The sequence below is a fragment of the Ranitomeya imitator genome, chromosome 3 (genome assembly GCF_032444005.1).
Source record: "Ranitomeya imitator isolate aRanImi1 chromosome 3, aRanImi1.pri, whole genome shotgun sequence".
Lineage (NCBI taxonomy): Eukaryota > Metazoa > Chordata > Amphibia > Anura > Dendrobatidae > Ranitomeya > Ranitomeya imitator.
Window position 1 is genome coordinate 179,020,225 of NC_091284.1, and position 24,252 is coordinate 179,044,476.

General features: G+C 39.9%; 1 protein-coding gene across 1 annotated transcript in view; it reads right to left on the reverse strand.

Moving 5' to 3' along the window:
• LOC138673071 (amine oxidase [flavin-containing] B-like) overlaps positions 1-24,252 on the reverse strand; it is a 301,571-nt gene that overhangs the window by 39,685 nt on the left and 237,634 nt on the right. Inside the window, exons 8-11 of the mRNA XM_069761652.1 lie at positions 19,331-19,490; positions 18,670-18,766; positions 9,390-9,443; positions 3,247-3,304 (exon numbers count right to left, since the gene is read on the reverse strand). Coding sequence (XP_069617753.1) covers positions 3,247-3,304; positions 9,390-9,443; positions 18,670-18,766; positions 19,331-19,490 — 369 coding nt within the window. The remainder of the gene's footprint in view (positions 1-3,246; positions 3,305-9,389; positions 9,444-18,669; positions 18,767-19,330; positions 19,491-24,252) is intronic.

Consider the following 24,252-nt stretch of genomic DNA (forward strand, 5'->3'; position numbering starts at 1 on the left):
GGTCTTGTTTTTGCGGGACAAGTTGACGTTTTTATTGGTAACATTTTCGGGCACGTGACATTTTTTGATCGCTTTTTATTCCGATTTTTGTGAGGCAGAATGACCAAAAACCAGCTATTCATGAATTTCTTTTGGGGGAGGTGTTTATACCGTTCCGCGTTTGGTAAAATGGATAAAGCAGTTTTATTCTTCGGGTCAGTACAATTACAGCGATACCTCATTTATATCATTTTTTTATGTTTTGGCGCTTTTATACGATAAAAACTATTTTATAGAAAAAATAATTATTTTTGCATCGCTTTATTCTGAGGACTATAACTTTTTTATTTTTTTGCTGATGATGCTGTATGGTGGCTCGTTTTTTGCGGGACAGGATGACGCTTTCAGCGGTACCATGGTATTTATATCTGTTTTTTTGATCGCGCGTTATTCCACTTTTTGTTCTGTGGTATGATAATAAAGTGTTGTTTTTGCCTCGTTTTTTTTTTTTTTCTGCGGCCATCTTGGATCCGGGCCTGGAGCAGGGAGGGAGGTGAGCAGACCCTCGCAGCAACGCGATCACATCGCGTTGCTGCGGAGGGCTCAGGGAAACCCGCAGGGAGCCCCCTCCCTGCGGGATGCTTCCCTGTACCGCCGGCACACCGTTTGATCGCGGTGTGCCGGGGGTTAATGTGCTGGGGGCGGTCCGTGACCGCTCCTGGCACATAGTGCCGGATGTCAGCTGCGATAGGCAGCTGACACCCGGCCGCAATCGGCTGCGCTCCCCCCGTGAGCGCGGCCGATCGCGCTGGACGTACTATTCCGTCCTTGGGAAGTAGGGCCCACCCCACATGGACGGAATAGTACGTCCATTGGCAGAAAGGGGTTAAACTAAAGTGCATATCTAGTGCAAAGTAGAAAATATGCGCAAGATTACCTACATGTGGTAAGAGACCTGAGACCCCAGCCTGCCACCTGAGGAACTGAGAGGATCTTCAAGGAAGAATGGCAGAGGATCTCCAAATCCAGGTGTGAAAAACTTGTTGCATCATTCCCCAGAAGACTCATGGCTACTAGCTCAAAAGGAAAATTGTCTGAATACTTATGACTGTGCGATATTTCAGTTTTTCTTTTTAATAAATTTGCAAAAATTTCTACATTTCTGTTTTTTTCAGATGGGGTGCAGAGTGTACATTAATGAGAAAAAAAATCAACTTTTTTGAATTTACCAAATGGCTGCAATGAAACAGAGTGAAAAATTTAAAGGGGTCTGAATACTTTCCGTACCCACTGTATATGCAATAGCTTGATGATGTAATTTAGTTCTAGCAGCCACTCAAAGGGGCATCACAAATCTTTGGCCCAACCATTTAAGGAGAGGCAACTTTTTATATGCAATAAGTTTTTCTTAAAATTCATGAAATCATTGCGAGTTGCACTGTGATCATACATGCAATATTCTTATGTATTTTATGGAAGTAATTTGTGGGCATCTACTGATTTTATCCTTTATGGATCACAACACTATTTACCTATTTTTCTTTGTTTTTTTTTTCTTTCCATTGGCACCTTTATTAGCATAAAGTTACTGTAATACAGGTCCTTCTCAACAAATTAGCATATAGTGTTAAATTTCATTATTTACCATAATGTAATGATTACAATTAAACTTTCATATATTATAGATTCATTATCCACCAACTGAAATTTGTCAGGTCTTTTATTGTTTTAATACTGATGATTTTGGCATACTACTCCTGATAACCCAAAAAACCTGTCTCAATAAATTAGCATATCAAGAAAAGGTTCTCTAAACGACCTATTACCCTAATCTTCTGAATCAACTAATTAACTCTAAACACATGCAAAAGATACCTGAGGCTTTTATAAACTCCCTGCCTGGTTCATTACTCAAAACCCCCATCATGGGTAAGACTAGCGACCTGACAGATGTCAAGAAGGCCATCATTGACACCCTCAAGCAAGAGGGTAAGACCCAGAAAGAAATTTCTCAACAAATAGGCTGTTCCCAGAGTGCTGTATCAAGGCACCTCAATGGTAAGTCTGTTGGAAGGAAACAATGTGGCAGAAAACGCTGTACAACGAGAAGAGGAGACCGGACCCTGAGGAAGATTGTGGAGAAGGACCGATTCCAGACCTTGGGGAACCTGAGGAAGCAGTGGACTGAGTCTGGTGTGGAAACATCCAGAGCCACCGTGCACAGGCGTGTGCAGGAAATGGGCTACAGGTGCCGCATTCCCCAGGTAAAGCCACTTTTGAACCATAAACAGCGGCAGAGGCGCCTGACCTGGGCTACAGAGAAGCAGCACTGGACTGTTGCTAAGTGGTCCCAAGTACTTTTTTCTGATGAAAGCAAATTTTGCATGTCATTCGGAAATCAAGGTGCCAGAGTCTGGAGGAAGACTGGGGAGAAGGAAATGCCAAAATGCCTGAAGTCCAGTGTCAAGTACCCACAGTCAGTGATGGTGTGGGGTGCCATGTCAGCTGCTGGTGTTGGTCCACTGTGTTTCATCAAGGGCAGGATCAATGCAGCTAGCTATCAGGAGATTTTGGAGCACTTCATGCTTCCATCGGCTGAAATGCTTTATGGAGATGAAGATTTCATTTTTCAGCACGACCTGGCACCTGCTCACAGTGCCAAAACCACTGGTAAATGGTTTACTGACCATGGTATTACTGTGCTCAATTGGCCTGCCAACTCTCCTGACCTGAACCCCATAGAGAATCTGTGGGATATTGTGAAGAGAAAGTTGAGAGACGCAAGACCCAACACTCTGGATGAGCTTAAGGCCGCTATTGAAGCATCCTGGGCCTTCATAACATCTCAGCAGTGTCACAGGCTGATTGCCTCCATGCCACGCCGCATTGAAGCAGTCATTTCTGCCAAAGGATTCCCGACCAAGTATTGAGTGCATAACTGAACATTATTATTTGATGGGTTTTTTGTTTGTTATTAAAAAACACTTTTATTTGATTGGATGGGTGAAATATGCTAATTTATTGAGACAGGTTTTTTGGGTTATCAGGAGTTGTATGCCAAAATCATCAGTATTAAAACAATAAAAGACCTGACAAATTTCAGTTGGTGGATAATGAATCTATAATATATGAAAGTTTAATTGTAATCATTACATTATGGTAAATAATGAAATTTAACACTATATGCTAATTTTTTGAGAAGGACCTGTATATTAACCCTTGTTAAGCACCAGTATAAAAAGCTTGTAATGAAATAAATGACCTTACATGTAAGGCTTCCTCAGACTCCAATACTCTTGCATACAGCTCGCATATCTTTCTTTTTCTAAACAAAAAAGGTAGGACACTTTTATTACTTGCAAGTTTGTTTATAACAAGTGGACACATGTTTCTAGTGATAAAGTATATGTTACCTTTTGAACTCCGATAAATGTACGAGGGTGAGTCGAAAATGCCACACTATGGTTATATTAAAATGTCTGTTTACTGCACTGTCTTATCAGAGCTTTCCGTATGAGACCGATGTATCTGCAATCACTGGTGTTTCAGGTTTCAATATGTTATATCAGTTCATTTTTGACTGTAATGTGAGAAAAAATGGCTCCTCACTTGTAATTTGCATGAAACATGAGCAGCTTACTGTGATTAAATATTTTGGGGTATGAGGGTATGTCTGGTGCTTATATTTATCGAACACTTTGAGGACAGTATGAAAAAAGACTTTTGACATGAAAAAATGTGCATTAATATGGTGGTTGAGTGGTTAGCACTAGTCCTGCAGAACTGGGGTCCTGGGTTCAAATCCCACCAAGGACAACATCTGCAAGGAGTTTGTATGTTCTCCTCATGTTTGTGTGGGCTCCATCAGGGTTCTCTGGTTTCCTCCTACACTGCAAAGACATACTGATTGGGAAATTAGACAGTGAGCCTCAATGGGGACAGTGCCGGTAATGTCTGTAAAGCGCTGTGGAATTAATGGCGCTATGAAGAAGAGACAGATGCCCTTCCTTGACTGAAGACAACACTAAGAGTGCATGTGAACTGATCCTGTTGGATAAATCAGTGACTGTAGACTATTTCCTCTGAAAGAAGCTCTACTAGGATGGAGATTCAATTTTAATTAAGAAGTGAATACAGTGGGGCACTCGTGGCTCACAGCTCAGTCTAAAATACTTTTAAAGAGGAAATATCCAAGTTTGATGACAGATTGATAAAGTGTAGAGAAATCAGGGACAGTATGTAAAAAATGATGTAAAAATCTGTTCTGAAAGTTGATTGTACATAATTTTTGACTCTCCCGCTTATAAATTCTATACAACATAAATATATTATAATGCCTATATTATTATATGGCAAAAGTAAAACATAGTTCTTGCCAAAACGGCTGTTAATTATACTGACAAAATATTTATTTTTAGTTATTTAGTTAAATACAATAATGACTTTACATTGTCATAAAAAGTGAAAATACAATAAAGCTTATTCACATGACTGCATTACAAATTCATGATTCATTCCATTAATCTGTTACTCTGTACCAATGCATGCTTCTGATATTACACAGAAGCACGCAAAGACTTTTATTTAAAAAAGTATGTCAAGTTCTGTCACATGTGTACGTAAAAGCTGGAAAACCAAAAAAGGGCCTTATCTGCATTACAAAGGAAAAAGTAAAATCAGGATTTGCTCACCTTTATTAACTTGTAAGCAAAGACTGCTGCTGCAGATCCACCAAACAGATACTAAGCAAACAAGTTTGCTCAAGTTCTGCCACATATTATGTTACAGAACTTGGAGCTGCGAGGTCAGTTGGCACACAAGGACTTATATGGGTAAGATCCCTCTATATGGCTCTGTGATATTTATTTGATGATGGGTGTCTCTGTGCAATTTCAGCAATAGTGGCAATTTTTATTCCTATGTGGATTGTTTACAATTGAAGAGTTCTTATTATTGGCCATCTTGCAGTGGGATTACCATAATATACAGTGTTATGGCATAGGGCCCATAGGAGGTTAACTTCCAGGTCCGTATAATTTGTGTTTGCCTATGACCTTGTATTGTTCGTGTCATTCTTGGAATTCCTTTGTCCCTGTAATTTTCTCTTAACTATTTATGATGATGTTTTGATATAATTTAATTAAAGATTTTTGTAACAATGTTAAACAGGTTATCTGTACTCCTTTTTCTCGTTGTCTGCACACATTATGTTATGCAGGTATTTGTTTATAGGGTAAAATAAAGTACCTCAAAACATCAAATGGTGGAACAAACAGTTCCTTTAGTTCCATAATCCAACAAACCCATAAGGGCTACACTGACAAGAGAAAGGGTAACAATGTTTTGAACTTTTAACTTTCGGGCTCCATATCTCAACATTCACTACTGCTTCATACAGTTAAGTCCATATATATTTGGACAGAGACAACATTTTTCTAATTTTGGTTATAGACATTACCACAATGAATTTTAAACAAAACAATTCAGATGCAGTTGAAGTTCAGACTTTCAGCTTTCATTTGAGGGTATCCACATTAAAATTGGATGAAGGGTTTAGGAGTTTCAGCTCCTTAACATGTGCCACCCTGTTTTTAAAGGGACCAAAAGTAATTGGACAATTGACTCCAAGGCTATTTCATGGACACGTGTGGGCAATCCCTTCGTTATGTCATTCTCAATTAAGCAGATAAAAGGCCTGGAGTTGATTTAAGGCAGTGGTCCCCAACTCCAGGCCTCGAGGGCCGCCAACAGTGCAGTTTTTCAGGATTTCCTTAGTATTGCACAGGGGTTGGAATCATCACCTGTGCAGATGATCACATTATCACCAATGCAATACTAAAGAAATCCTGAAAACCTGCACTGTTGGCGGCCCTCGAGGCCTGGAGTTGGGGACCCTTGATTTAAGGTGTGGTGCTTGCATTTGGAAGGTTTTGCTGTGAAGTAAACATGTGGTCAAAGGAGCTCTCCATGCAGGTGAAACAAGCCATCCTTAAGCTGTGAAAACAGAAAAAACCCATCCGAGAAATTGCTACAATATAAGGAGTGGCAAAATCTACAGTTTGGTACACCCTGAGAAAGAAAGAAAGCACTGGTGAACTCATCAATGCAAAAAGACCTGAGCGCCCACGGAAGACAACAGTGGTGGATGATCGCAGAATAATCTCCATGGTGAAGAGAAACCCCTTCACGACAGCCAACCAAGTGAACAACACTCTCCAGGAGGTAGGCGTATCAATATCCAAATCGACTATAAAGAGGAGACTGCATTAAAGTAAATACAGAGGGTTCACTGCACGGTGCAAGCCACTCATAAGCATCAAGAATAAAAAGGCTGGAATGGACTTTGCAAAAAAAAAAATCTAAAAAAGCCAGCACAGATCTGGAAGAACATTCTTTGGACAGATGAAACCAAGATCAACCTATACCAGAATAATGGAAAGAGAAAAGTATGGCGAAGGTGTGGTACAGCTCATGATCCAAAGCATGTAAAACACGGCGGAGGCAGTGTGATGGCTTGGGCATGCATGGCTGCCAGTGGCACTGGGTCACTAGTATTTATTGATGATGTGACACAGGACAGAAGCAGCTGAATGAATTCTGAGGTATTCAGAGCCATAATGTTTGCTCAGATCCAGTCAAATGCAGCCAAACTGATTGGTTGTCATTTCATACTACAGATGGGCATTGGCCCAAAACATAAAGCCAAAGCAACCCAGGAGTTTATTAAAGCAAAGAAGTGGAATATTCTTGAATGGCCAAGTCAGTCACCTGATCTCAATGCAATTGAACATGCATTTCACTTGTTAAAGACTAAACTTCAGACAGAAAGACCCACAAACAAACAGCAACTGAAAACCACCGCAGTGAAGGCCTGGCAGAGCATCAAAAAGGAGGAAACACAGCGTCTAGTGATGTCCATGAGTCCAAGACTTCAGGCAGTCATTGCCTACAAAGGGTTTTCAACCAAGTACTAGAAATGAACATTTTATTTAAAATTATTTAATCTGTCCAATTACTTTTGGTCCCTTTAAAACCAGGGTGGCACATGTTAAGGAGCTGAAACTCCTAAAACCTTCATCCAATTTTAGTGTGGATACCCTCAAATGAAAGCTGAAAGTCTGAACTTCAACTGAATCTGAATTGTTTTGTTTAAAATTCATTGTGGTAATGTCTATAACCAAAATTAGAACAATGTTGTCTCTGTCCAAATATATAAGGACTTAACTGTATGTGAGACTACCATAATTTTATAGACAATCATCTTAGCTATGTCATACATAAATTTGACTTGCAAATTTTTAGCATATGATTAGTTATGCACAATCTTGTCATGTCACTGCATTGTTACTGTTTTGCTCCTATCTCTTGTAAAAGAAAACTACATGCCCGTTGGAAGTCCGTCCATTCAAAAGCCAAGAGGTGGCCGTCAAGGCAAAATTTGGAAGTCAACAAGTTGGCTCATCACAAGTTCTGTCAGTTCTGGTAGAGCACATGCTTCATAATAGTGAGGTCACAGATATTCATGCAAGCACCATGTGATGCACAATACACAAGTCTGGAATGGTGGCTCAAAAAAAGGTGAAGAAACCTCGAGTTCAATATTGTCATAAGAAGCGTCGTCTCGAGTTTGCAAAACAGTATGAAAAGTGGACAGTAGAAGATTAGAAGATTAGAAATGGGTGATTTGGTGTGATGAGATGAAAGTCAATAGATTAGGCTCTGATAGGTGCAAATGGGTCTGAAAGAAACAAGGGAAATGGGGACTAACAAATTGAGAAATTTAAGGAATTGTCAAGTTTGGTGGATGAAGCCTGATGAGATGGGGTTGTTTCACAGCCAAAGCTGTTGGATATTTGACCAGGATCGATGGGGGTCTCAATGCTGAGCTATACGTGACTATTCTACAAGACAAGTTACTTTAAACATTCGAGTACTATAGCAGCAGGACAATGACCCAAAGCATACATCAAGATTGGCAAAGAAATGGTTCAGTGATAGTGAAGTAGAGGTGCAGGATTCCCAGTTCCCAGACCTCAACCCAATCGAACACTTGTGGGTAGAGTTGAAGAAAAAACTGTTTACATACCCAAGTAAGTTGACCACTATGCACCAACTTTGGGAATGTGTCGGAGAGACCTAAGATCAGATTTTGGTAGATACATGCTTGAATCTGACAGAGAGCATTACCAGAAGAATTCTGGAAGTGTTGAAAACCAAGGGTGGATTTACAAAATACTGACAAAATAATAAACATAAAAATTTAGATTTTAAGGGGCAAAACAGTAACAACGCAGTGACATGACAAGAACCTGCATAACAAATCATATGCTAAATAGTTGCAAGTCAAATTTATGTATGAGATAGTCAAGATGATTGTCTATACAATCATCTTAAGGCCCCTTCACATTAAGCGACGCTGCAGCGATACCGACAACGATCCGGATCGCTGCAGCGTCGCTGTTTGGTCGCTGGTGAGCTGTCACACAGACCGCTCTCCAGCGACCAACGATGCCGGTAACCAGGGTAAACATCGGGTAACTAAGCGCAGGGCCGCGCTTAGTAACCCGATGTTTACCCTGGTTACCATCCTAAAAGTAAAAAAAAACAAACAGTACATACTTACCTAACTCTGTCTGTCCTCCAGCGCTGTGCTCTGCACTCCTCCTGTACTGTCTGTGTGAGCACAGCGGCCGGAAAGCAGAGCGGTGACGTCACCGCTCTGCTTTCCGACTGACCGACGCTCACACAGACAGTACAGGAGGAGTGCAGAGCACAGCGCTGGAGGACAGACGGCTGTAGGTAAGTATGTAGTGTTTGTTTTTTTTTACTTTTAGGATGGTAACCAGGGTAAACATCGGGTTACTAAGCGCGGCCCTGCGCTTAGTTACCCGATGTTTACCCTGGTTACCAGTGAAGACATCGCTGGATCGGTGTCACACACGCCGATCCAGCGATGTCAGCAGGAGCCCAGCGACGAAATAAAGTTCTGGACTTTATTCAGCGACCAACGATCTCCCAGCAGGGGCCTGATCGTTGGTCGCTGTCACACATAACGATTTCATTAACGATATCGTTGCTACGTCACAAAAAGCAACGATATCATTAACAATATCGTTATGTGTGAAGGTACCTTTAGTCTCACATTTGAAGTAGAAGTAGATGGTGAGATAAGGAGACTGAAAGTCAAAAGTTCAAAACATTTTTACCTTTTTGGTGGTCAGTGTCTGTGTTCCACTGTATAAGGCAAAAGATATTATCTTTGTAAACATAAAATGCATGAAACACACGAAAAAATAAACAAGAGAATATATTAGGGAAATTAATTCATTCACATATACAGTAATATGAAGCTATACTAATAAAATTTGAACTGTAAAAAATCAAATCAGAAGAAAATACACTTCTCTTACCGTTCATCTTTGGTAAGACTAACCAGCCTCCTTGACTTGCGGGCAAGTATGAATCTACAATGAAATGAAAAATGCTGATAAATATCTTCAGCATTTGTTTAGGCTGGTTTCACATTTGCGTTTTTTGCCACTGCGTTTTAGCGCAAAAAACTGCATGCATTTTTTTCCTATACTTAACATTAAAAACGCATGCGTTTTTTTGCATGCGTTTGCCGCATTTTGCCGCCACATGCATCTTTTCTATGCATGCGTTGTGTTGCAGAAATGCAACATGTAGTAATTTCTAGCTGCGTTTTTTTGCAACACACAAACACAATTATACACACTGAAAAGCCAACCCCAAACCCTAACCCTAACCCTAAGGGATCCTAACCCTAACCCTAAGGGTTAGGATCCCTGAGGGTTAGGGTTAGGATTCCTTAGGGTTAGGATCCCTTAGGGTTAGGGTTAGGGTTAGGATCCCTTAGGGTTAGGGTTACGGATAGGGTTAGGGTTAGGATCCCTAGGGTTACTAGTGATCCTAACCCTAACCCTAACCCTAGCTATTTCTGTTTAAAGTGGGTTTTCTTGTTGATTTTGATGACTGGCAGCTGTCAGACACTTCTCATCATGCGCTCTAAAAACGCAAACGCAGGAAAAAACGCATGTAAACGCGTCAAAATGCCGCATTTGTATTAAAACATGCAAAAAACGCATGCGTCTAAAAACGCGGTGTTTTAACGCATTTACATGCGTTTTTTTCACCACATGCATTTGCGTTTAAAACGCTGCATTTTTAAACCCAAATGTGAAACCAGCCTTACTCATTCGATTTTATTTTTGTTTATTTTGGCTTTTTAACAAACTACCTAAGTAATACACTGCTGAACATCGCTCATATGCCAACACCTTTTGGTAACTCTTACCAAAAGGTGTTGGCATATGAGCGATGTTCAGCAGTTATCCAAATGATAGGTAATAAAAGTATACTGTATTTGCTGGACGTCCCAATGGAAACGTGCTAACTATTCTTGAGAACAGGGCTCCTGTGTGCATCAGTTGAAAAAGGCATGGCCACACATGCGCACTCCCCTCTATTCAGCGTCTTTGAGTCTAACAAAGATGTTTTGTTTCAATCAGTACCTTAGACAGTGAATGAAGCAGAAGTAATAGCTGATAACATAGTTACATAGTTACATAGTTATTAAGGTTGAAGGAAGACTATAAGTCCATCTAGTTCAACCCATAGCCTAACCTAACATGCCCTAACATGTTGATCCAGAGGAAGGCAAAAAAAAACCCATGTGGCAAAGAGTAAGCTCCACATTGGGGAAAAAATTCCTTCCCGACTCCACATACGGCAATCAGACTAGTTCCCTGGATCAACGCCCTATCAAGGAATCTAGTGTATATACCCTATAACATTATACTTTTCCAGAAAGGTATCCAGTCCCCTCTTAAATTTAAGTAACGAATCACTCATTACAACATCATACGGCAGAGAGTTCCATAGTCTCACTGCTCTTACAGTAAAGAATCCACGTCTGTTATTATGCTTAAACCTTTTTTCCTCCAAACGCAGAGGATGCCCCCTTGTCCCTGTTTCAGGTCTATGATTAAAAAGATCATCAGAAAGGTCTTTGTACTGTCCCCTCATATATTTATACATTAAAATAAGATCACCCCTTAGTCTTCGTTTTTCCAAACTAAATAGCCCCAAGTGTAATAACCTATCTTGGTTTTGCAGACCCCCCAGTCCTCTAATAACCTTGGTCGCTCTTCTCTGCGCCCGCTCCAGTTCAGCTATATCTTTCTTATACACTGGAGACCAGAACTGTGCACAGTATTCTAAGTGTGGTCGAACTAGTGACTTGTATAGAGGTAAAATTATGTTCTCTTTATGTGCATCTATGCCTCTTTTAATGCATCCCATTATTTTATTTGCCTTTGTAGCAGCTGCCTGACACTGGCCACTGAATATGAGTTTGTCATCCACCCATACATCCAGGTCTTTTTCATTGACGGTTTTGCCCAGAGTTTTAGAATTAAGCACATAATTATACATCTTATTACTTCTACCCAAGTGCATGACCTTACATTTATCCCCATTAAAGCTCATTTGCCATTTATCAGCCCAAGCTTCTAGTTTACATAAATCATCCTGTAATATAAAATTGTCCTCCTCTGTATTAATTACCCTGCGGAGTTTAGTGTCATCTGCAAATATTGAAATTCTACTCTGAATGCCCCCTACAAGGTCATTAATAAATATGTTAAAAAGAAGAGGGCCCAATACTGACCCCTGTGGTACCCCACTGCTAACCGCTACCCAGTCCGAGTGTGCTCCATTAATAACCACCCTTTGTTTCCTATCCCTGAGCCAGCTCTCAACCCACTTGCACATATTTTCCCCTATCCCCATTATTCTCATTTTATGTATCAACCTTTTGTGTGGCACCGTATCAAAAGCTTTTGAAAAGTCCATATACACTACATACACTGGGTTCCCTTGGTCCAATCCGGAACTTACCTCTTCATAGAAACTGATCAAATTAGTCTGACATGAACGGTCCCTAGTAAACCCGTGCTGATACTGGGTCATGAGGTTATTCCTCTCCAGATACTCCAGTATAGCATCCCTTAGAATGCCCTCCAGGATTTTACCCACAGTAGAGGTTAAGCTTACTGGCCGATAATTTCCGAGTTCAGTTTTTGTCCCCTTTTTGAATATTGGCACCACATTTGCTATACGCCAGTCCTGTGGTACAGACCCTGTTATTATGGAGTCTCTAAAGATTAAAAATAATGGTCTATCAATGACTGTACTTAATTCCTGCAGTACTCGAGGGTGTATCCCATCCGGGCCCGGAGATTTGTCAATTTTAGTGATTTTTAGACGCCGCCGCACTTCCTGCTGGGTTAAGCCGGTGACATTTAATTGGGAATTTTTATCACTAGTCATTTTGTCTGCCATGGGATTTTCTTGTGTAAATACTGATGAAAAAAAGTCATTTAGCATATTGGCTTTTTCCTCATCCTCATCCACCATTTCACCCAGACTATTTTTAAGGGGACCAACACTATCATTTTTTAGTTTCTTACTATTTATGTAGTTAAAGAATATTTTAGGATTATTTTTACTCTCTCTGGCAATGAGTTTCTCTGTCTCAATCTTTGCTGCCTTGATTTGCTTTTTACAGAATTTATTTAATTTTTTGTATTTATTTAATGCCTCCTCACTACCTACTTCCTTTAATTCTATAAATGCTTTCTTTTTATCACTTATTGCGCCCCTTACAGCTCTATTTAGCCATATTGGTTTCCTCCTATTCCTAGTATGTTTATTCCCATACGGTATATACTGTGCACAGGTCCTATCCAGGATGCTAATAAATGTCTCCCATTTTCTTTGTGTATTTTTGTGTCTCAGGATATCGTCCCATTTAATTGCACCAAGATCCTCTCTCATCCGTTGGAAATTTGCCCTCCTGAAATTTAGTGTCCTTGTAAGCCCTCTACTACAAATCTTATTAAAGGGTACATGAAAACTTATTATTATTGTGATCGCTATTTCCCAAGTGACCCCCAACCCTTATATTTGCTATGCGGTCTGGCCAACCATTTAATGAATATGCTTGCCTCCCGACACCCCCACCACATTATCACAATTATATTGTAGGAGATAAGGATCTGGTGCTTAGAATTAATTTACCCAATTCATTTGTTCTGGGAAAATTAGTCATTTCCAGTGGTCCTGGCAGTGACTACCCCTTCTCTCCATAGAGAACTCTGAAATGCTCTGGTGTACTGAGCTGAACATACCAAGCTGAGCATTCTAGATGTATTTGGGAGTTGAGAGAGATTGTTGTCAGTAAAACAATTGTTCATTTGACATTATATAATGTGTATGATCAACTTTGAAAGATAATTATCAGGTATTAATAATAAATATGCTCGACTTCGAGACAAAATTTGAGCAGTTTACAGGCCCAAGCAAATTCAATTTACGATTCGACAACAGTGTGCGATCTACTGTTTCATTGATGTGTGCAGGGGGCAAAATTTCCAATGTGTGAATGCTGTGTGCAGTATAAAGTGTCCCTACTATATATGATAACATATATAAGATCTATAAGCAATGTATATATGCAAAGTGATAACTATTATTGCATTGCTGGAAATTATGCCTCACAGTGCCTACAGATAGCACTCTGTGGGCAGTCAGGTGTAATGGACTGATCCTTAGAGGGAGGTTATTACAGTACATTTATACAACAGTTAAATTCAAATGATACTTTACAACCTTGTTCTAGACTCCTCTTCAGTTCCAACTAGACCCTGCTTCAACCAGCACCTGGACATTAGCAGAAGCCCAGAAGCAAGAACGGTAAGTTCATGAGTCCGGTCTGTGTATTGTAGCATATTACTTGAATGAAACTTGTTGTATTTCATGGACACAATTAAAAGTGAAGTTGTTGCTTCTAATTTAAAACCCATTTTTAATGTGCGTTTTAGCTGTTTTCTTGCGTGCTACCTTCAGCCACAAGATGGTTAGAATTCCCATTGCCTTGTATAAGAATTTCTACCACCTGTCCCCAAAAAGCAGCTCACTTCATTGCCCCATTCTCAAGATAGATGTATGTACGTCTTATTGATGAGATCCACATCTCCTATTTATTTATGGCTCGTATGCCATAAATATATTGTACAAGATGGGAATACCCCTCTAAGGATGAGTTTCAGTGCAATACATCTGGAAGGCATCATTTCACTGTACGAAACTGGTGACCACTTGAGCAAGGCATTTTCACCAGAATTATGGCATAAAACACTCAATTGTTGGGACTCCACTCATCCTTGGAATATGTATAGAGCTACTTTATGTATTGCACAAAAAGAAAAAGAAGAAGCAATAGCATTGTATCTGGGTGCCATGCCCCCCAGGCAAATACCTAACCTTCAATATAGTAGAAAAAAATGGGGGCAGCACACCAGCATGTAAAGGTGAAAAAAAGGTGCTTTTAATAGCCCATAATGGTTACATTTCGGCTCCAATTGTGAGCCTTTCTCAAGCTTGGAACTGAAATGTTGCCATTATGGGCTATTAAATAGTTCTTTTGTCACCTTTACAAGCTGGGGTGCTGCCTCCATTTTTTTCTACTACTTCAGTCATTAGTGATTTATCTCCGTATCATTGATGTATTTGACAGCATTGCCAATGAAATACTGTAGAATACATACAAGGATAGCATTGGGCCACAGAATCATCTATGTTATATAATCCATATTTGTTCTTAGTGATACACTATCATTCATGCATTACCGTTTTTAAGTACATAACTATCTGCACCTTACATTTTATCCACTTCACTTATATGCGGTATCTCAACTTTTGTTAAAATGCCTCCCTCTAAACTACAGCTCTGACAAAAATTAAAGAGACCACTGGAAAATTTTCAGTTTGTCTGATTTTTCCCTTTATAGAAAGATTTTTGAGTAAAATGTAAAATGTTCTTTTATTCTATAAACTACTGACAACAGGTCTCTGAAGTTCCAAGCAATAAATTTTGTATTTATTTTCTGAAAATGAGAAATGGTCAAAATAACAAAAAAATACATTGCTGCAGACTTCAAATAATGCAAAAAAAAAACAAAACAAAACAAAAAGAAGTTCATAATCATTTAGAAACAACAATACTAATGATTTAACTTAGGAAGAGTTCCAAAATCAATATTCTGTCTTGGCATGCTTTCCACCAGTCTTTCACACTGCTTTTGGGTGACCTTATGCCACACATGGTACAAAAATGGAAGCAGTTCTTCTTTGTTTGATGACTTGTGACTATCCATCTTCCTCTTGATTACATTCCAGAGGTTTTTAATAGGGTTCAGGTCTGGAGATTGGGCTGGTCATGACAGGGATTTGATGTGGTGGTCCTTCATCCACACCATGATTGACCAAGTTATGTGGCATGGCGCATTGTCCTGCTGGACATAACCTTGTATGCGGCTTGATTCATACGTCCTTCACAAAGATTAACCTGCCCAATTCCAGCCTTGCTGAAGCATCCCCAAATCATCACCAATCATCCACCAAATTTCACAATGGGTGCAAGAAACTGTGGCATGTACACCTCTCCAGGTCTCCGTCTCATCATTTGATGACCAGGTGTTGGGCAAAGCTGAAAATTAGACTCATCAGAGAAGATTACCTTACTCCAGTCCTCTATGGTCCAATCCTTATGGTCTTTGGCAAACTTCAGCCTGGCTCTCCTTTGCTTCTCATTGATGAAAGGCTTTTTTTTTGATGAGTCCTGTCTCCAGGAGCCTTTTACGAACTGTTCTTGCAGTGTACTTCACCCCAGCTGCCATTTGCCATTCCTTTGGAGGTCTCTTGATGTCATCCTGTGGTTGCCGAGTGACATTCGAATAAGATGACGATCATCCCGGTCAGTGGAGAGTCATTTTTGCCCTCTGCCGGTCTGTAGCTTTGTTGTCCCCAATGTCTGCTGCTTGACCTTGTGTTCACTGGCTCCCATTCCCTCAGCATATCCAGTTCAAATTACTAATACTGATCCACAGTCATCCATATCCTGTCTCCTCCATATATTTCTGAACTAATCTCCTGATATCTTCCCTCATGTAATCTCCGGTCCTCCCAAGAACTCCTTCTCTCCTCCACATTTATTCGCTCTTCAACTAATTGCCTCCAAGACTTCTCCCGAATATCCCCCATCCTCTGGAATTCTGTGCCCCAACATGTCTGACTATCAACCACATTCGGATCCTTCAGACGGAACCTGAAAACCCACCTCTTCAAGAAAGCCTACAGTCTGCAATGACCCCACTGCCTCCTCACCACTAATGGAGCAAACGCCTCTTCAACACCGGAGGTGCGACAACTCCCAACCTACTGTCTCTTTCCCCACCATCTTGTAGAATCTAAACCCGCAAGGGCAGGGTCCTCTCCACTCTGTATCAGTCTGTTTTTGTTAGCCTGTTTACTGTAATTTGTATGTGAACCCTACTCATGTACAGCACCATGGAATCAATGGTGCTAAATAAATAAATAATAATAATAGTAATAATAATAATGGTGTCAGGATCCCTGCGATAGACTTATAGCTGGAGTCTGAATCAAGGTACTAAAAACTGACTCACCAAGGAGTTAAGGGGTCCGGCTAGCTGAAGCGGGCAAGGGGTCTGAGCAGCAGAGCCAAGCGGTAAGAAAGTTGGCTAGATGCTGCAACAGGACCTGTGGCACATGACCGGTCACGTGATATGGAGGTGGAGTCTCCGCAGGTCTGCAGTGTCAAACAGGAGAGCACGGCGGCGATGATACAGGACACCGCAATGGGGGTAAGCGCATTGGGGTGGGTGAGAACAAAGGGAGGTCAAACCAAAGCCGAGATCAAAGTTACCAGACAGGACAGACAGTGCAAAAGGGAAGCCAAAAGAGAAACCATGAAACAAGCCAAAAGTCAGAACCAAGAGAGCAAGCGAAGTACCCAATCAGCAGGCAGAATTAGCAACAGGAAGACAGACTGGGACAAAACCAAATCTCACAAAATACAGGCACAAAGACACAGGCACAGTGGGGTCGACCACCTCAGCCAAGGGCACGAGTATAACTGACAAGGTCGGAACCCACAGAGAGGCTATAAAAGGCCTCACTGATGCCAAAAAGAAGCTCCCAAAGATTAACCCCAAAGATACCACAACCATGAAATAGACAGAACCATGACAAATGGACTGCCATCTTAGAAATTTTAAGGGTGGAAGCAACATGACGCTCACTGTGTCCCTCTGCTAGTAAAGCCAGAATTGAGCCCTTATTTTCCTACCTCAAGACTTTTCTTTTCAACTCCTTTGGCATGGTTAAAAGTTCTTTTTTCTTTCCTATTACTTTTGGGATATTACTAGCACTTGTTTTGCCATCCAGCTTGTCCTATTGCAAGAGGATTGTGAACACCACAGCAGTGTTTTTTATACTTTCCTTTGTTAAATAAGATTTGGTTCAGGTGAGCACCTAATCAGAAGCACATTAAGTAGAATGAGGTGTACTCTGGTTGGAATTCAACTGACACTGGAATGGAAGCTGATTTTTATGAAACTGTGCAGTGGTCTCTTAATTTTTGCCAGAGCTGTATGTCTCCCTCCAAACATATGATGCTCTCCAAATTTTATATTTGTTTGGGTGTGTGCCCTCTATTTTTGTACATCCACTACTCACCACCTTGATCCCTAATAAATGATCCATTCTATAGATTCGAGTGATTTGTGGACTATTAGGTTGGGTTTTCTTATTTCTATAGGTTTTGTATTTTTACTGACTTGTTCAGTTGGCATTATTGTCTTTCTATTTGCATATTAAATTCATCAGTATTCCGTATACTTCTTGACATCTAGAGAGATACATATTTCCTTTGTCCCCTATTTGTTATGATATAGCTGCATATAGCACAAACAATCAGACAATCGTAGGTTCAAATCCCCTAAAGGACTAATAAGTAAAATTCAAAAGAAAAAAAAATTGATAAAAAGAAAAAATACAAAAGTTAATTCCCCTTTTACCGCATTGAAAATAAAGATAATCAAAAATAAAAAATACACATATACGGTATAGCCACGTTTCCTTTGTTTTCTGTATAAAAATAAGTAACCTAATCTGCAAACATTGTCAAAAAATGAAAAAAAAAATACAAAATTAGGTTTCTTTGGTCAGTGCAATACCATGAAAAATTCTGTAACAAGAATTCAAAATGTCATAGCTATCCCAAAATACTATCAATAAAAACATTGTCTGGCTTCGCAAAAAATAAGCCCTCACACAGCCCCATTGACCAAATAAAATGAAAATGTTGCAAGAAGGCATGAGCAGACCCGTGGAAATTCAGGATTTGGTACCCAACCAAACTTCAGTACAACCCATACTTGAACCTCATCCCGAACCCCATATTTGGAGCAGGAAAATCTTTCTCCCATTGTCCTCACTTTTTCTCTCTCTTTCCCCCTCTTTCTTCCTATCTCCCTCTCTCTCTCACTCACGCCATAAAAACAATTTCTAAAAATCAATGTCAAAATTCTGTTTATTTCACATTTCACTACACTTGGAATTTTTTAAACGTTTTCCAGTACATTTATGTGGTAAAATTGGCCGCATTGGGAAGGGGTTAAACTACCAGTAAAACCTCATGAATATATATATTTGTATTATCATATTATTAGATTAAATCAGGGACAGAGATATCCACTCTGAAGAATTAAATTTACTTTTTTTTTAATGCAGAAGACATATTACCCCATTATAGCTGGCACTGTGCCGTCAGGTTTTGTATCATCCAAGGTTAGACCAATTGGTGCCTCTTCATCTTCAATAATCATACTCCCACAATAATCTAGTGAATTAAAAAACAGAATAATAACTAACTTATAATAATTGGAGCTGGTGTGAAATAATTTGAAGGCTCCAATCCATTGGCCATGTCAGTAATCTCTGGACAGTTATCTATGGCTCTTCTTTTGATTAGCCAACCTGGTGCGATCTCACATGCATGACATGCTGATCTTAGTAGGAAGGTTCTCGGGGTTCACATCCAGCAGTCACTACTGTTGTGGCCATAAGATGGGGCCCTACAAATAGATCATCCCAGCTCTAGTAATTACATTTTAAAATGTCTATAACTGAGAAAATGGTTTAAGCAGTGTTTTCTGAGTGGTAAATTGATGTTTTAAATCTCTTTAGATTAAATCTTTGACTTCAGTTCAAGTAGTTTTATGCCTTATTCTTCGAAATGAAAGAATTTAAATCTAACAATTTTCCATGGCTTGGTTAATAATAATGTGTTAAATTAGAATGAAAGTAATTATGGGGCGTTAATTGTAAAATATTTATGTATGTTCTGTATACATATTTGCATATAGACCAATAAAAGCAGTCCCTAATGTCTAAGAGTCCATACCTTTTTTTCTCCAGAAGGCCTCCTTATAATAAACCATGCACTTTATAACTGAGCCCATAGGAACACGGTTAATTAGCTGATTCCTTAGCGGAGGCAAACCAGGATTAAAATGAATTTTAAGACAAAGAGCGGGTGGAATGGCACTGATGACATATTTGGCCTGTAACAATATAAAAGTGGTTTAAACACAAGAAATAATGTTTGAATGCTTTCTATAGTAGAGGAAATAAGTATTTGATACACTGCTAATTTTCCAAGTTTTCCGACCTACAGAGAATGGAGAGATCTGCAATTTTGATCGTAGGTACACTTCACCAGTGAGAGACAAAATCTAAAAATAAAAAATAGAAAATCACATTGTATGATTTTTAAATTACGAAATTGCATTTTGCTGTATGAAATATGTATTTGATCACCTATCAGCCAGCAAGAATTCTGTCTCTCACAGACCTGTTAGTTTTTTTTAAGAAGCCCTCCTACTCTGAATTCATTGCCTGTATTAATTGCACCGGTTTCTCCTCGTTACCTGTATAAAAGACACCTTTCCACACACTCAATCAATCACACTTCAACCTCTCCATCATGGCCAAAGAGCTGGATACATGTTAGGCCGGTGTCACACTAATCGTAAGTAAATACGGTCCGTAATACGCAGAAATGTTCCCAAAATAGTGATCCGTATGTCATCCGTAGGCAGGGTGTGGCAGCGTATTTTGCACATGTCATCATCCGTATGTAATCCGTATGGCATTCGTACTGCGAGATTTCCTCACCGGCTTGCACAACGGACATACAGACATACAATGGATCCATAGGCTCAAATATTCGTTAAAACATACAGTATATACAGTCTATATATATATATATGTCAGTGAGACACACATATATATATATGTATATTTCATACAGCGCTAGATGGCAGAAAAGCCGGTAATTCAATTGCCGGCTTTTGCTATCTCCTTCCCAAACCCGACATGATATGAGACATGGTTTACATACAGTAAACCTTTTCATATCCCTTTTTTTGCATATTCCCCACTACTAATGTTAGTAGTGTGTGTGTGCAAAATTTGGGCGCTCTAGCTGGTAAAATAAAGGGTTAAATCGCTGAAAAAACTGGCGTGGGCTCCCGCGCAATTTTCTCGGCCAGAGTGGTAAAGCCAGCGACTGAGGGCAGATATTAATAGCCTAGAGAGTGACCATGGTTATTGGCCCCCCCTGGCTAAAAACATCTGCCCCCAGCCACTCCAAAAAAGGCACATCTGGAAGATGAGCCTATTCTGGCACTTGGCCACTCTCTTCCCATTCCCGTGTAGCGGTGGGATATGGGGTAATGAAGGGTTAATGCCACCTTGCTATTGTAAGGTGACATTAAGCCAGATTAATAATGGAGAGGCGTCAATTATGACACCTATCCATTATAAATCCAATAGTACGAAATGGTTAATAAAACACACACATTATTAAAAAGTATTTTAATGAAATAAAGACACATGATGTTTTAATATTTTATTATACTCTTAATCCACCTGAAGACCCTTGTCACCTGAAATAAAGTTGAAAAAAGTGGCAGTGATGCGCCCTCTGCTGGATGAACTCATATGAACTCGAGCGTGGGAAAATATTCTGAAAAGTTCCCAGGCTCGAGTTCATATGAGTTCATCCAGCAGAGGGCGCATCACCACGACTCGAGGTAACTACAGTACATTCCCCTGCATTCCATTCATTCACCAAGTTTTACAGTCAGGAGAACAGCTGTATTAGCAGAGCTCCTGGGTGTAAAATGATTTAACCCCTTCAGATGGATTTACAGCGTGGGACAAGACTGTAACGACGGAAGGTATGGAATATTGTTGTTTTTTTTTTTTACTTTATTTCAGGTGACAAGGGTCTTCAGGTGGATTAAGAGTATAATAAAATATTAAAACACCATGTGTCTTTATTTCATTAAAATGAAATAAATCACTAAAGATGACTGTAAATCATCCTCAGCCTGGGGCTCTATCTTAGATCTCGACTCGTGGGGTATGCATGATTTTGAGAAAGGTCATGAATCAGACCAGAACTAAATGGGAGGACCTGGTCAATGACCTGAAGAGAGCTGGGACCACAGGCTCAAACTTTACCATTAGTAACACACTGCACCATAATGGATTAAAATCCTGCAGAGAACTACAGGAAACATCTGACCTCGTTAATTGTAAACAAAGGTTTTTGGACTAAATATTAGGTTCAGTTTTTCTATTGTATCATATACTTATTTCATGCAATAAAATGCAAAAATCATACAATGTGATTTTCTGATTTTTATTTCTAGATTATTAGTAGATTGTATGCTCGTACGGGCAGGGCCATCATCAGCTTTTCTTTATTATTGTATTATCTTTAACGTAGTTTCTTATGACTTGTATATGAACAGTGGAATATGTTGGCGCTATATAAATAAAGATTATTATTATATAAAGATTATTATTATTCTGTCTCTCACAATTGAAGTGTACCTACGATAAAAATTGCAGGCCTCTCCATTCTCTGTGGGTAGGAAAACTTGTAAAATCGGCAGTGTATCAAATACTTATTTTCCCTACTGTAAATTAAAACTGTTTACCTGTTAGGCCTCTTTCACATTACACTTGCAGGCATTCTATTGTGGGATAATTTGTTTTGGTTTTTTTTTGTTAATTTTGGTCAGGTTTTCATATAATTTGTAAAAGATCTGTTACCAGGTAAAAACTGATTAGTTTTTGCTTTTACTTTATTTCAGCTGCTCTCCTGATTAATTCAGTTTTTTTTTTAAATCTGCTTCGGTTCCATAAATATGGAACTTTAGTTAGGGCAAATCTGTATAGACTTTACCAAGGAGATGTGTCGCGGATAGCACACAGATGACACATGGATTGAAAAAATGTACACATGAGCGTTGAAAAATTAAGCACACGAATGGTCAATACAGAACTTTTCCACATGGAATTGTTTTTATGCAAAGGGGGCCTAAAATGTATTGTAAAATAGGAAAAAATGCAAGTGCAGCGGAATTGTGAAAAGAAAGAAATTCTGCCACTGTTTTGGGGATTTTGTTTTTATGGAACTCACTATGCGATAAAAGTTTCCTAACAACATGATGCAATTACATAACAGGTTTTTTTTTAAACTGAGCCTGTCAGGTCTGATGATGCTATTAAGCAGCCGATATAGGGTTAAGTTGCAGTTGAATGGCATTATGAAAGTGTCTGGCAACAGGGAGAGCTTATTGACAGCCGGTTCTGCAGTGCATCAGTGCAGAGCAATGACTATACCCCGGGCACAACTATATGACTAAAAAATAACATTCTTTTTCTCCTGGGTGCCACACTTTCAGTAGTAAGGGCTAAGCTCTTTCATAACATTATTAACATACAGATTAACTATTCAAGTTAATAGTGTCACCGGACCTAACAGGTTTCTAGAAATGAGCGAACCCGTAAAAGTTTGGGATTTGTACTTTAAGTCTGTTACAATGTTCGAAGTTCCGGGGAGAGAGAGAGAGAGAGAATATTTTCCATCTCAAGTTTGGGTCCCTATTGTTTTCAATGATGTTCTGGTTATGATTCAATTTCGGGTACAATTCTGTAAGGAGAGAGGAGGTGATTTTTTTGAGTCCCGATATTGGAGGCTGAAATCTGTGTGTTGGGTGCCACTCCTGCTGGTCCTATGACTAAGGGCGCTTGGACACCAGAAATGCATCAGATTTTTATATATATTTTTTGGATTCAATGTTTTCAATGACTTTTAATAAAGTATGAACTAATTTTTATACATTGTGGACAGATGTGCCGCTCATTTGTCTATCCTTGAATCTTTGGCTACAATACTGTTACCCGCACCGAACTTTCCATGGCTCCGCTCATCCTTAGAGGTTTCCTTTAAGAAGTGAAAAAATTGAAAAATTTGTAATGAAAAAAAAAAAAACACATTGATTTGGCAAAACAAAACCTGAAACAATTTAACATTTCTTTCGACTGAGCTGCGTGAATGCTTGCTTTTTGAGTGGCAGGAAGTTATTTTATTGGTATCATTTTGTTAGAAAGTTATGTTTTGAATGCTTATTATTGTGTTGTTTAGTAATGGAGCGATAACTGAAAAAATAGGGTTTCTATTTTTTTCCAGTGACGTCACATCATAGTCGTGCGACTGCGCAACAGCGGCCATCTTTTTTGTATCTCCGCATGTATCCAGGGGAGTGGCGTATCTAGGGGGGGGCAGCCGGGGCATGGCAGGGGGGCGCAGTCGGGCCACCTAAAGCGGCGGTCCGCAGTGTCTCCCCTGGTGGCTGCATTCTGCCGCCCCCCGCACTGGGAGTCTGCTGAGATGCAAGTACAATTGAAGCTCTGACTGCCGGGTCAGAGCGAAGCCAGCAGCGTGATCAGGTCATGTAATCACGCTGCTGACGAGCTGCAGAGCAGAGGCAGAGAAGAGGCACTGAGACGCAGATCGGTGGTAAGTGCTCTAGTGGAGCTGAAGACACCGAAGGTGCAGGGGGGGATTTAATGTGAGTGGGAATTGGGGGGATATATTGTTGGGGAGATTTAATGTGAGTGGGGATGGTGGGATTTATTATTGGATGGGGATATTTAATATGAGTGAAGATGGGGGATTTATTGTGGGGAAGGGATTTAATGTGAGTGGAGATGGGGGATTTATTGTGGGGGGATTTAATGTGAGTGGGGATGGGGGGATTTATTATTGGATGGGGGAGATTTAATATGAGTAGAGATGGGGGGATTTATTGTGGGGAAGGGATTTAATGTGAGTGGAGATGGGGGACTTATTGTGTGTGGGGAGAATTGGAGTGGAGATGGGAGATTGAATGTGTGTGGGGGGAGATTTGTCATGGGGATGGGGGTGTTTAATGTGTGGGGTGATATTTGGAGTGGGGATGTGGG